General features: G+C 42.4%; 1 protein-coding gene across 2 annotated transcripts in view; it reads right to left on the reverse strand.

The window, feature by feature from the left end:
* The window catches only part of stard4 (StAR-related lipid transfer (START) domain containing 4), a 21963-nt gene extending 9487 nt beyond the window's left edge, over positions 1–12476 (reverse strand). The window contains exon 1 of one of the 2 annotated variants that reach the window (XM_043721557.1): positions 12332–12476. In XM_043721557.1, the coding sequence (XP_043577492.1) occupies positions 12332–12367 (36 nt within the window). In that variant the 5' untranslated portion in view covers positions 12368–12476. The remainder of the gene's footprint in view (positions 1–12331) is intronic. The other variant, XM_043721551.1, reaches the window with a different exon arrangement.
* Positions 12477–12915: the final 439 nt, after the last annotated feature.

A 12915-nucleotide genomic window follows, 5' to 3' on the forward strand; every position in this document is an offset into this window, starting at 1 on the left:
TTCGTCATTCCCGCCACCTCCAAACAGACCCCACCACCAAGGATATATTTCCCACCCCTCCTCTATCAGCGTTCTGGAAAGACCACTCCCTCCGCGACTCCCTTGTCAGGTCCACACCCACCAACCCACCCTCCACTCCCGGCACTTTCCCCTGCAACCGCAAGAAATGCAAAACTTGCGCCCACACCTCCCCCCTCACTTCTCTCCAAGGCCCCAAGGGATCCTTCCATATCCGTCACAAATTCACCTGCACCTCCACACACATCATTTACTGCATCTGCTGCACCCAATGTGGCCTCCTCTATATTGGGGAGACAGGCCGCCTACTTGCGGAACATTTCAGAGAACACCTTTGGGACACCTGCACCAACCAACCCAACCGCCCTGTGGCTGAACACTTTATCTCCCCCTCCCGCTCCGCCAAGGACATGCAGGTCCTTGGCCTCCTCCATCGCCAGACCATGGCAACACGAGGGAGAGCGCCTCATCTTCCGCCTAGGAACCCTCCAACCACAAGGGGTGAATGCAGATTTCTCCAGCTTCCTCATTTCCCCTCCCCCCACCTTATCTCAGTCCCAACACGCAGACTCAGCACCACCTTCCTAACCTGCAATCTTCTTCCTGACGTCTCCGCCCCCATCCCCACTCCGGCCTATCACCCTCACCTTAATTTCCTTCCACCTATCGCATTCCCAATGCTCCTCCCCTAAGTCCCTCCTCCCTACCTTTTATCTTAGCCTGCTTGGCACACCCTCCTCATTCCTGAAGAAGGGCTTTTGCCCGAAACGTCGATTCTCCTGCTCTTTGGATGCTGCCTGACCTGCTGCGCTTTTCAGCTCTGACCTCCAGCATCTGCAGTCCCCACTTTCTCCTGATTATCGGTATGTCAATGCTTCAATTATCCTTGTTGGCAGGTAGTAAAAGTGGGAAAGTCTCCTGATCTGCAGAAAACATTGGCAAACTATTATCGTACTTTGCCAGTAAAGTCACCCTTTATTTATACACGGAGAGTCCATGACACTCAATGGAAGTCCATGGCCCAATCCTCAGAAACAAGGCCTGGAGATCAGCCAGTCTTTTTTGCTTTTTGGTTTTTTTTCCTAAGTCCCTTTTTGCTCCTTCACAATTAAATTACTCCATTAAGAAACCTTTTCTGAATCCATGGCCGCCACTACCCCCTCTACACCTGATTTTAATAATTTTTTATCTAGCTATTCTTGCCAGTGCCGCTGCTGCTCCATCTCACTTTCTACAGACCAAAATTACCACTTTTCTGAGTCATGGTCCATAACAGGAGGTTAATACTGTAAATTGAAGCACTCATGTCTCTCCTTTCCCGAGACACACTTTGTGGAATGGTGTATTTGCAACATGAATAGATAAACTCATTTCTAATGGGTTTCCTTGGAGGACAAGACAGTAGACCTAACATGTACAATTTGTTCTAGTCATTTTCAAGCAGTCTATAAAGTTCACGCCAGATGCAGTACTAACCCAAAAGCAAGATACTGTGGATTGCAAAATACAGTCAAGAAGCAAAAACATGAAAAACAAGATTAAGACCTGGACATTCAAAAACAAAAGAAACAGAAACGAAGAAACAGGCCTTAAATGTGGGAATTAGGAGCAGATCATTCAGCCCTTAAAGCCCACATTGAATGAGACCATGGCTGATCTTCCATCTCAACATTTTCTCGCATTCATTGATATTTTTAATATATAGGAATCTTTATCAATCTCAGTCTTGAACTTACTCAAGTCTATAGGGTATAAAATTCCAAAAGATTCACTGACCTCCGTGTAAAGAAATACCTCCAAATCTCGGTCCTAAATAGCTTACCCCTTATTCTGAGACTGTATACCCTCATCCTATACCTCCCAGTTAGGGGAAATATCCAACCTGCTCCTACCTCATCAAACACTGTAAACATTTTGTATTTTGAATGAGATCATTTGTCATTCTTTAAAACTCCAGAAAATAAACACCTAGTCAACTTAACCTTCCATTAATGGTCAAGCCTTCTGTCTCAGGAATCAGTATCCTGAACCTTTACTGTACTACCTCTCTGGCAAGTATACTTTTCCATGGGTGAAATGTTGTGTTTTTTTTATTCTGCCATTTACATGCACACAAACATAATATTTTGTTTCTTTATTACGAATCTTACTGTCATTGTTTTCTGTATTGTGAAATCTTTTGTCATAACTGAAATAAGTTCACAGAGGCTGGTACCCCAACTCCAACTCACTCTTTATTTACATATGGAGAATCCCTGACACTATAGCTTCCTCGGAGCCTGCTGTCAGGGTGAACAAAACCTCTTAGACTCCTGCTCTTTGTTTTTTCTTATAAGTCCACACAGGCCAGTATCCCATCACCAACTCAGCCTCTCTTTACATGTATAAAGTATTTGACACTGATCAGCTCCCTCAGAGCCAGCTCTCAGAGTGAACAGAACCTCTGAAGACTCCTGTCCTTATCAGTCAGCCAGGGCTCTCTGATTGGACCAGATTAACAGCCTCGATCAGGGAACCTGGTCCAACTGGCTGAACTCGTTACAATCACTACATCCCCCCCCCCCCCCCCCTCCCCCTCCTCCCCCCCTCCTCACAGTGCAAGACATTAGGCTGGTTCTTTTCTTTTGTAATTCCTCATGGAGCATTTTAGCACCGGATCAGGTTCCTCCAACTCTGCCTTTGATATGGGCGGTGTATACCGCACAGTAGCTCGCCCACTGCGTGTGGAGCATCTCAGAAGAAATTAATTCTCTTCAGGTGGCAAAAGTGTTGCAGTGACAACGTCCGTCATGTCCATCTCAGATTTCAAGGTATCTTCAATGCTTGATGGAGGAGGAGAACCCATGGGTTCCAGAACAGTTGGAAAGACAGTTGAGGAGCCAGCCACGTTTTACTCCCACATTGTTTGCGAGTTTGCAGCTTTCATATGGTCCACATGCTTAATCAAGAACGTTGCACCTACCCAAGCTTTGTAAGTCACTGGACTTGAACTCACCTCAACCATCGTCTTATCAATGTCGGGCCATTCCTGTGGTTCCTACACCAAAATGTATTCTCGAAAGTAAACTGTCTCAGTTTGTAGACTCTTGTGACTGGCATTGGTGTTCCTTATGCTGTTTCACCATCCAGGAAGGTCAAATTTAACCAGGTGTGGAGTTTTCTCCCTGTTAGCAGCTCTGCAGGAGCTAATCACGTAGTTGCATGAGAGTTGATCCTACAGTCAGATAGGAACCGGGACAGTTATTATCCAGTGGAGCTGTAGGCTGATTCTTTAAGCCTGCCTTCAAATTTTGGACTGCTCTTTCTGCCAGACCATTTGATGGTGGATGGAATGGAGCTGTCCTTGTATGATGAATACCATTTAGAGTCATAGAGTCAAAGAGATGTACAGCATGGAAACAGACCCTTCGGTACAACAGTCGATGCCGACCAGATATCCCAATCCAATCTAGTCCCACCTGCCAGCACCCGGGCCATATCCCTCCAAACCATTCCTACTCATATACCCATCCAAATGCCTCTTAAATGTTGCAATTGTACCAGCCTCCACCACATCCTCTGACGGTTCATTCTAAACACGTACCACCCTCTGCGTGAAAAAAATTGCCCCTTAGGTCTCTTTTATATCTTTCCCCTCTCACCATAAACCTATGCCCTCTAATTCTGGACTCCCCAACCCCAGGGAAAAGACTTTGTCTATTTATCCTCTCCATACCCCTCATAATTTTGTAAACCTCTATAAGGTCACCCCTCAGCCTCTGATGCTCCAGGGACACCCCTCAGCCTCTGATGCTCCAGGGAAAACAGCCCCAGCCTGTTCAGCTTCTCCCTGTAGCTCGGATCCTCCAATCCTGGCAACATCCTTGTAAATCTTTTCTGAACCCTTTCAATTTTCACAACATCTTTCCGATAGGAAGGAGACCAGAACTGCATGCAATATTCCAACAGTGACCTAACCAATGTCCTGTACAGCCGCAACATGACCTCCCAACTCCTGTACTCAATACTCTGACCAATAAAGGAAACGCCTTCTTCACTATCCTATCTACCTCACATTTGACTTTAGGAAATACTTAAAATCCCTGCTGGTAAATGATTGTCCGTGATCTGTAACCAGCACTTCCAGGAGTCCGTATATTGCACAGACGTTCTATCATTGTCCCCATATTTGATTAATGACTTTATGTACATCCAGCCACTTATATCAGGCTTGCACAATTACTAAGAACATTGAGCCCATGAAAGGATCTGCATAGTCAATGTGTAACTGAGTCCAGGGTTTGCCCAGTCATTCCCATGAACGTGAGCTGGCAGTAAGTTTCACCCTTGTTGGTACTCTGGGCACTGCCTCACCAATGTGGCTATACTTGCATTCAATCTTGGCCACCAGACATAGCTTCTTGCCAGCATCTGTATTTTGGAAACTCTTGAATGACCCTGTTAGAATTCAGAGTGTATCTGGCAGCAACCATTGCTCGGGACAATCACTCTTGCTCCACACTTCGTCCTTTACTGTGTTCTGTCTTTCAGGGTCCAAAAAGGTTCTATTGCTGGTTGTGATGGCCCTTTGGTTTTCCCCATCACCACTTGCAGTTTCAGTTTTGCAGGATCGGACCTGTGTCCAAAGTCTGATATTGTCAACTGTGACCAGAAGTGTGTTCAGAAAATTTAAAGCCATTACAGACTCTACCAGTGGTGTATCTGCCAGTACAAAGCGGCTCAATGGATCTGTATTTGCTACTTGGCCTCCCAGGCGATGTTCCAACTTGTAATCACATGCACTAAGTATTAGACCCTACAGCTGAATTCAGCCTGAGCTATGCGTGGCACTGCCTTGTCCTCTTGATTTGGAGGTGCCGGTGTTGGGCTGTGGTGGACAAAGTTAAAAATCTTCCAACACCGGGTTATAGTTCAACAAGTTTATTCGGAATCACTAGCTTTCGAAGCACTACTTCTTCATCAGGTGGTTGTCAATTAGTGATTCCAAATAAACCTGTTGGACTAAACCTGGTGTTGTGTGATTTTTAACTTTGCCCTCTTGAAGTAGACATGGCAGGGGTTTGCTTCTGTTATTATTACAAATTTATATCCACAAAGGTATTGGTGGAACTTGCTGATTACACATATGATCACCAAATCTTCCTCCTCTATATGAGCATATTTACACAATGCATTAGCCAAAGTCCTGGATGTATACACTTTTGGGCGTTTCTCCCCATTAGGCCACCTATGAGCTAATACTAGCCTGATGCCATACAGGAAGGTGTCACATGTCAATACCAGATTTCACTTGGGATCACTGTTCGCCAACACCTCAGAAGATCATAGCTGGTTTGTTCACTTCCCTGAAAACTATGACTTGGCTACATGACCATTTCCAAAGTTGACCCTTTTTAAAGAATTCATGCAAAGGTGCTAAGATGGAGTCCAAGGAAAGACCTAAGCTCTGATACAGACATGGGAGCCGGGGCACCTTTGATTGCCTTCACTTTATTTTCCAACTGGTGTAACCTGGTCTTGTCGAATCTATAGGAGAAAGTGAGGGCTGCAGATGCTGGAGATCAGAGCTGAAAATGTGTTGCTACTTGGGCTATAGATTTGACAAGCGCAGCAGGTCAGGCAGCATCCAAGGGACAGGAGAATCGACGTTCGGGCATAAGCTCCCGAAGGGCTTATGCCTGAAACGTCGATTCTCCTGTTCCTTGGATGCTGCCTGACCTGCTGCGCTTGTCAAATCTATAGCCCAAGTAGGTTACTAAGGGTGCCTGGAACACATATTTTTCCCTTCTCAGGCATGCATCTGCCTGGAAGAAGCATCTAAAGGCTATGTCCAAGTTATCTAAGTGCTCCTTATTAGTTTTCCTTGTTACCAACATATCATCTAGATTAATGGTGATCTGGGATAGAATTTGCAGAATGCTCTCCATTGTCTGCTGAAATGTTGTACAGGTTGACAGTACCCCAAATGGCCGCCTCATATTGGTACAAATTCTTATGGATATTAATTGTAGCATACATCTTGGAATCCTCATCAAACTACAATTGCAAGTACACAGAGCTCATGTCCAGTTTTGTGAAGGATGGCTTCCCTTACCAGTTTTACATATAAATCCTCAATATATGAGGGATTGGGCATTTGTCCAGCTGCAGAAAGCTGTTTACCATTTGTTTAAAATCCACACAAAGGTGAATCAACCCCTCAGGCTTCACAAACGGTGCTGCCCATTCTGCAAATTGGATGGGTTTGATGATTCCTTCCCTTTCCAACTTTCTGATTTCTGCCTCTACTTTTGCCCATATGGCAAATGGCACTGGATAGCCCTTGCAGAATTGTGGAATTGCTCCCTGGTCAACATACAAGGTGGCCTTCACTCCTTTGCTAATCCCTAGACCTCACTGAAAAAGATCTATGTATTTAATGAGGACATCACTCAGGCAGCCATTTTCTAATTGAAAAATGTTTAGTCAATTTTCAGTTTCACTTCATCAAGTTTGGGTCGAGTGTTTTATTACAATTAATGGTAACTGAATCAGCTTATTCTAATAAGAGACCAGAACCAAAGTTGTACCCTTAATCTGTAAATGTTCCCTGGTATAGGTTCTCAATCAAGATGAGGTCTTGTGCAAACCCAAGAGTTGGAGTCCAGAGTGAATTTTGTTAAAGACTGGTTCCATGATGACTGAAACGGCTGCGTCTGCATTGATCTCCATTAAAACTAGGTGATCATTTAACTAGATGTTTATTTTGATTGGTTCTGATTCAGATGTTGAGAAGCAATTTAACTGTCCCAAACCAGATGTAGGTGGACTTTCCAGGGTTTACACTCTCCCTATGAGTTCTCTTACTCAATTTAGATTTAGTGGGACTCTTTTGCTGTCTCAAGTCCGTATACTGGCAGCAACTACAATTGCTTACTGGCCTGGATCCTGACGAACATTTTTAACCATTTGGCCAAGCTTGGCTTTGTTTTGGGGTTTTGCTGTAGGCTGACCTAGATCCCTCTAGTCAGGATATGTGAGGTTATGTAATTGCTTTCGTTCAAATGATGTGCCCAAGCTCAGTTAGACTGGTGAGGATGTCCACTTCAATCGGAACACACAGCAACTCATTGGCTCCACTTGCCTCATTTTTCAATGATAAAGCCAGTTGTAGTCCAGTTGGGCTTCAGCTCATAGGCGCTTTTGCAAGGGTACCTCATTAATTCCATGTACAGAACAATCTCTCAGCATCTCATTGAGGGTTAAACAAAAGTCACTACATCTCCTAATCATCTTAAATATCCCAACATGGATTCTCCTGGTTCTCAAATTACTAAGTAAAACTGATAGCACCTCAGAACTGAACGAGGTTTGGGGTTATAGCATTCCTTAACTAAATCCATCAACTCTTGAAAGATTTTAGTATCTGGTGCCTCAGGGAAAGTTAGGCTCCTAGTAGTTTAAAAAATCTGTGGGTCCACAAGCTATCAGAAGAATTACTCATTGTTTTCATCTGGCCCAATGTCATTTGCCTGGAAAAAAAATAAAACATTCTTTCCACAGTTTTTGATTGTAGGATTGAATGAGTTAGCTTCCCAAATAATGGCATGATGCCAGAAATTGTTACCCCAACTCAAAGGCGATTGTTGCAAGCAAATTTCTTTAGGAACATGCTTTTCTCTCATCGCCTCTGAAATAACTGTACAGAGGCCAGCATTCTATCACCAAGTCACACTTTATGTACAAGTAGAGTGTCATCGACATTGATCTAGCTCCCTCAGAGCCAGCTGTCAGAGTGAACAGGATATCTGACACTCCTATTCTTATCTGTCACCCAGGGCTTCCTAATTGGGGCAGTTAATCATGTCCAATCAGGAAACTCATGTTCCACAAGGTCCACCTGGCTGACCTCATTACAATCACTGCGATAACATTATCAATTTAACAAATCACTGAGCACAATGGTGATGTGTGAACAGGACTTGCTGCAAATTAGGACATATGCTGGAAACCTTAGGCAAGATCAAGTTCATTCAGTGCAGGAAACTAACCAGAAGAGTAAGAATAATGCATGTTGATAGGCCAATGTAGAATATATTTTTTAAACATTTATGCTTGACATGCAGGTGACATCAACATTTATTCCCTATCCTTTGCTTTTAGTGAGAGCTGGCAACCCGACCTGTATAAGTCTGTGTGATAAACGTGCTCCCCAAAGTTCTTTTGGAGAGGGATTTCTAGGAATTTGACCCAGCAATGATAAGGAAATGGTGATAAATGCTTCAGAATAGCATGTCTTGGAGGAGAACATGGAGGTAGTGGTGCTCCCATGTGTCCTTTTCCTTCTAGATGAAAAAAATTGAGGATTTGTGAGGTGACATAGAAGAAACCTTACAGTTGCTGCAGCACATGTTGTAAATGGAATGCCCTAGAGCTATTGTGCACTAGGAATATTTTACAGTGGTGGATTACTTATCCTGAATGCACTGAATTTCAGGGTAAGTGGAGAGTACTCCATCACACAACTGACATGTGTATTGTTGATAGTGAAATAGTTAAGTCTGGGGGTGACCCTTCTATTGTAGAATACCCAGCCTCTGACCTGCTTTCTATCTATAGTATCTTGGTCTCATTGAGTTTCTAATCAATAGCGACTCCACCAAGATAAGAATAGTGAGGAATTTGAAAATATAATTCAATTGAATGTAATTGGAAGTTCTTAGATTTTCACTGCTTAGAGATGGTTAGAGGTTGGCACAAGTTTGGTACAATTGTTACTTGCTACTTATTCATCCAAAGCTTAGAGTGGCATTTGATCCAAATGTTGCAACGGGGACAAGATTTTCACTCTTGATTCAATCAGTGTGTAACCTTAACTGATATCAACAGTGCCATTTAAGAGCTCAAAACTCTGGTTAACACTCTCTTAACTTGCTCAACTGAAGCCAAAGGAAAGTTCATTTCCAACCAACAATATTTTAAAAGAGCATGAACAGTTAGTTGCTGGCTGATTTTTTATTGCTATGATTTTACAAGAGTTCAGTGCTTTCTGCAGTTGCCAATATCTACAGGAAGAGCTGTGACAGATGCTCAAGCTTTTACTGACATTAAGACTCCTCCACAAACAAGTAGCCCCAGAGATGCATGAAGTAGTAGGCATTCCCCTTGGAATACAGCATGTTTTGGAGAATAACATAAGCCACAAACAACAGGACAAGCTTCTGAAAGACGAACGAGGAAAATAGCGATCTAACCAGGACATCCACCCAGTTCGATGTTCAGTATGCCGGCAGCAGTCATAGTGGCTTTATACTGTGGTATTTCACTGACCAGCTGCACTTGAGACACCATTCAAACCACAAACTTATTACTGACCATAAGCCTAATGGTAGGCAGTCTGCAACCCATGCAGCATGCATGTGAAGTGTTACAAAGCAGACCGCTGGCAAGATGAAACAATGCTTTTGCAGCTTGAATCACTCAGGAGAAGCTCTGCTTTTACTGACAGAATAATTGTCAAAATTCATTGTCATCTACTGCATGCTGCATAACATTGCCATGAGAGACTAGCCCTTGCCACCAGCTATACAACAAGTAGCTCAGAAGCAGGTGTATAAGGAAAAGGAACAAGAATAGAGGAGACAACTTAAATAACCCCTTGCTTTTACTAGATAGGGCTAACCAGATGACCATTAACTGTAACATCAGTGCTCCAATGACTCTGTATCCACAGTTCCACAACCTATCATAGCATCCAATTGACTACAACGTAAAAATAAAAGCCACCATGACAATTCCTGCCCAATTAAAATATTCCACATTATATACAAACATTAAACTTTGTGCAGTTCCTTTGTGCCTTTGCCTGCCCTCATGCTCCTGTAAAGTTTTATCACAGTGGTTGTAGCATGGGTGGTAGAAGGCTCATGAGTTGAAGTGGAGAGCGACCTCGAGCAGCTCTAAGTCTGAAATCCCAGCTGCATTCTGCAGTACCTCAGGTGGAGATGGAGTTTCACAAGTACAAAACACTGGCTCACATGGCTTTGAGGAGCTTTGACTCAACTTGCAGCTTCAATCTTTGCCTTCACTGGAAGCACTGCCTCTCTCCCTCCCAAGGTGCAGCCTCGCAGATTTTGTGTAAGCGCATGATTACAATGACACCTCTGAATTTGGAAGGCCCAGTGCCTGCTCTACTCCAGGAGAAAGTTCCAGCATGCAAGACCTACTTGACTTAGAGCAAAAACATAAATCCACCCAACCAGTTATCTTGGCAGGTATACTCTGGGTAATGTTGTCTGACCAAGGTCATGCTCTCACCTCCTGTACAGTCGCTGGCCCACTACAGGATTACAGGACTCAAAGTACATCATGAAGGGACTTAGCAGAAACAAAATGCAGCAGACATGACAGGGTTGAGCAGTTCATGAAAATGAGATAAACCAATTCTTGGCAGTGCTTCAAGACTCTAATTGTCGGAAACAGTACAGATAACCTGACCAATTATGAGCAAAACTTCCAAGTTACAGAGGCATTCTTTACTTAAATATGGCTTATTTTCAGTTTTTCCCCCCAGAGGTAATATAGAAGTATAGTATATTGTTAATGTGACTAGATTTAAAGGGGATGCTTTATTTATATTACCTGTTAGACATTTATCTTACTTTCATGTCCAACTGTGTATTGTTACTATATTAAATAGAAAAAACCTTGCATTTGAGAATCCCCTTCACAATTTCACAAAAGTACATTTCAGCTTGAAGTAAACGTCACAGGAAACTCTGACACCAAATTTGCATTTGGCAAAACTTACAAACAGAAAGGACCAGGTGCTGAGGGCGTAATTGTACATTTTGTGTTCCACAGCCCAATGCACAGACTTTCAAAATGTTCCAGGTGCCATATTGGTAAAACTAAGTGACATACACTTACTGTTTCCTGGAAATATGCAAAGTAGACAGACCATGACATCAATCAGTGAGTAACATTGATCTAACATCAGCAATGCCATTCCGAAGCAAAAAGCTTCAAAAAGCATCTCTTTTAACCTTGCAGTTCAACATGCATGATTGAGACTGACAATAAAATGGGGACAAATAAAAGACCTGCAAACAAGAGACACATCGGGACTTTATTTCTCTCCCTGGCACTGCATGTCAGAAATAGCAAGGGCAGTGGTCGATTCGGAGGTCAAATGCTGCCCGTTGAGACTGGATAACTGGTTTATGTTCTGTGAAGCCACTGCCACTATCCTAGACTGTGCTACAACAATCCCAGTTGTTTGTTAGGAGAATAGGTTGTTGACTTGCTGTGACATACTGTAAGTCCTTTAGTAGAATATAATCTATTGCCACTGTGGCTTGCATGATTTCAGTCTGAACTTCCTGGTCAGCGCATACTTGTGGTGGAAGTGATCGAGGAAGTGATGCCTTCTTGAAGCACATTTGGTGTAGATGGGCCCACAATCTTGTCAGGAAGGGAGTTCCACCATCCAGATAAATTGTGAAATATTACATCAACTTTAAAATCTTTAACTTCTGGTGACAACTCCAGGAAGAGCAGTGCTCAATTCCAACGCTATATCTCTGTGAGGCGTAACAATGTTTGCTACAGTTCTTGGTCAGGGTTGCATTGCTTTGGAATACAGGTGAAGGAAAACATGAGGTTCTGCACTGTGTTTAAGATTTGGCACTGGAAATAGCAAAGGAAATGGCAGAGATGTCACTGACAGTTTTAAAGGAAACTTCAAAAACCAGGTTGGTTGACTTGGCAGGTATATCTGGTCCATGTTTTTTTTTTCAGTTCGGTTCTGAAAGTCAGGTAGTTTGGGGAATTTTACACATTTTAAAAAATTTTTAACTTCTGGTGATGACTTTGGCAAAAACAGGGCTGGATTTCTCATGCACTACCCCAAAGAGTTGTAACATCTTGCAGAGGTAGTCAAGCAACTTTTGGTTTATGAATTAGCAATCCATTAATAATAAACTGAAAGATAAAATCCTGTTGACTACATGAGATAAGTTGCTTCTACCCGAAGATAAAGCTCCTCCATCTAGATCCCGAAAATGTTTATTAGATAAAATTGCAATTTCATTTAGTAGGAAGACAGCCTGTCATCAATTCAAGAAAAAGTGCTTGAAAAACTAAGAATTTTGAAGAGAAGCATGAAGGAGAAAGAAAGAACATTTGAAACTTATACATTTTTTTAAAAAAAATCTAATGACAATTTGTGATTTTCACTTTGTGCAGGATTTCAGAGTAAAATCTTCTCACAAATGGAGAAGGCAAGTTGCAAAAATATAGGAAATGTTTGTCAGTATTCTATGAATCATCTTACCTGTTCAAATTGCCCAATAATGTCCAAAGATGTCATTAAACTGTCCCAATCTAACCTATATGGGCCCGGGCGAATGTAATCCACTATCCTGTTTGGAAGCTCCTTTACAATCCCTTGAGTTTTGTACCTGGAAATTATATTCAATTGCCTTGTTAGAATCTATGTTGTTTTTACATGAAAATGCAAATCTTTCTCATAAAGAAATGATTATTGTCACAAGAATTATGCTTTAAGCCACGGTAATCCTATTTATCTCACCACAGACTTCTATCTTTTGTAATGTCCTGCATTCGTACTCATAGTTTATTATGCTCCCCCTTAAAATAATGTTAAACTGTGATATTACTGATTTTATGCCTATGCTGAAATCACTTGTATAAATTAAAAGCATGAGTTCCCAGGACAATCACATAGCTTGTGAACCTAAAAATATTCCACTCATTACTCCACTTTTTTTTTGTTCTGAAAGTCAAAAGCTATTTAGCCACTCAGCTTCATTGCCTTTAATAGCATATTCAGTACTTTTCTCGTGATCCATAACAAACTGCCTCTGAAAATCCATAAATCAAATGCAGGAGACTTCC

Source organism: Chiloscyllium plagiosum, chromosome 2 (assembly GCF_004010195.1).
Source record: "Chiloscyllium plagiosum isolate BGI_BamShark_2017 chromosome 2, ASM401019v2, whole genome shotgun sequence".
Taxonomy (NCBI): Eukaryota; Metazoa; Chordata; class Chondrichthyes; order Orectolobiformes; family Hemiscylliidae; genus Chiloscyllium; species Chiloscyllium plagiosum.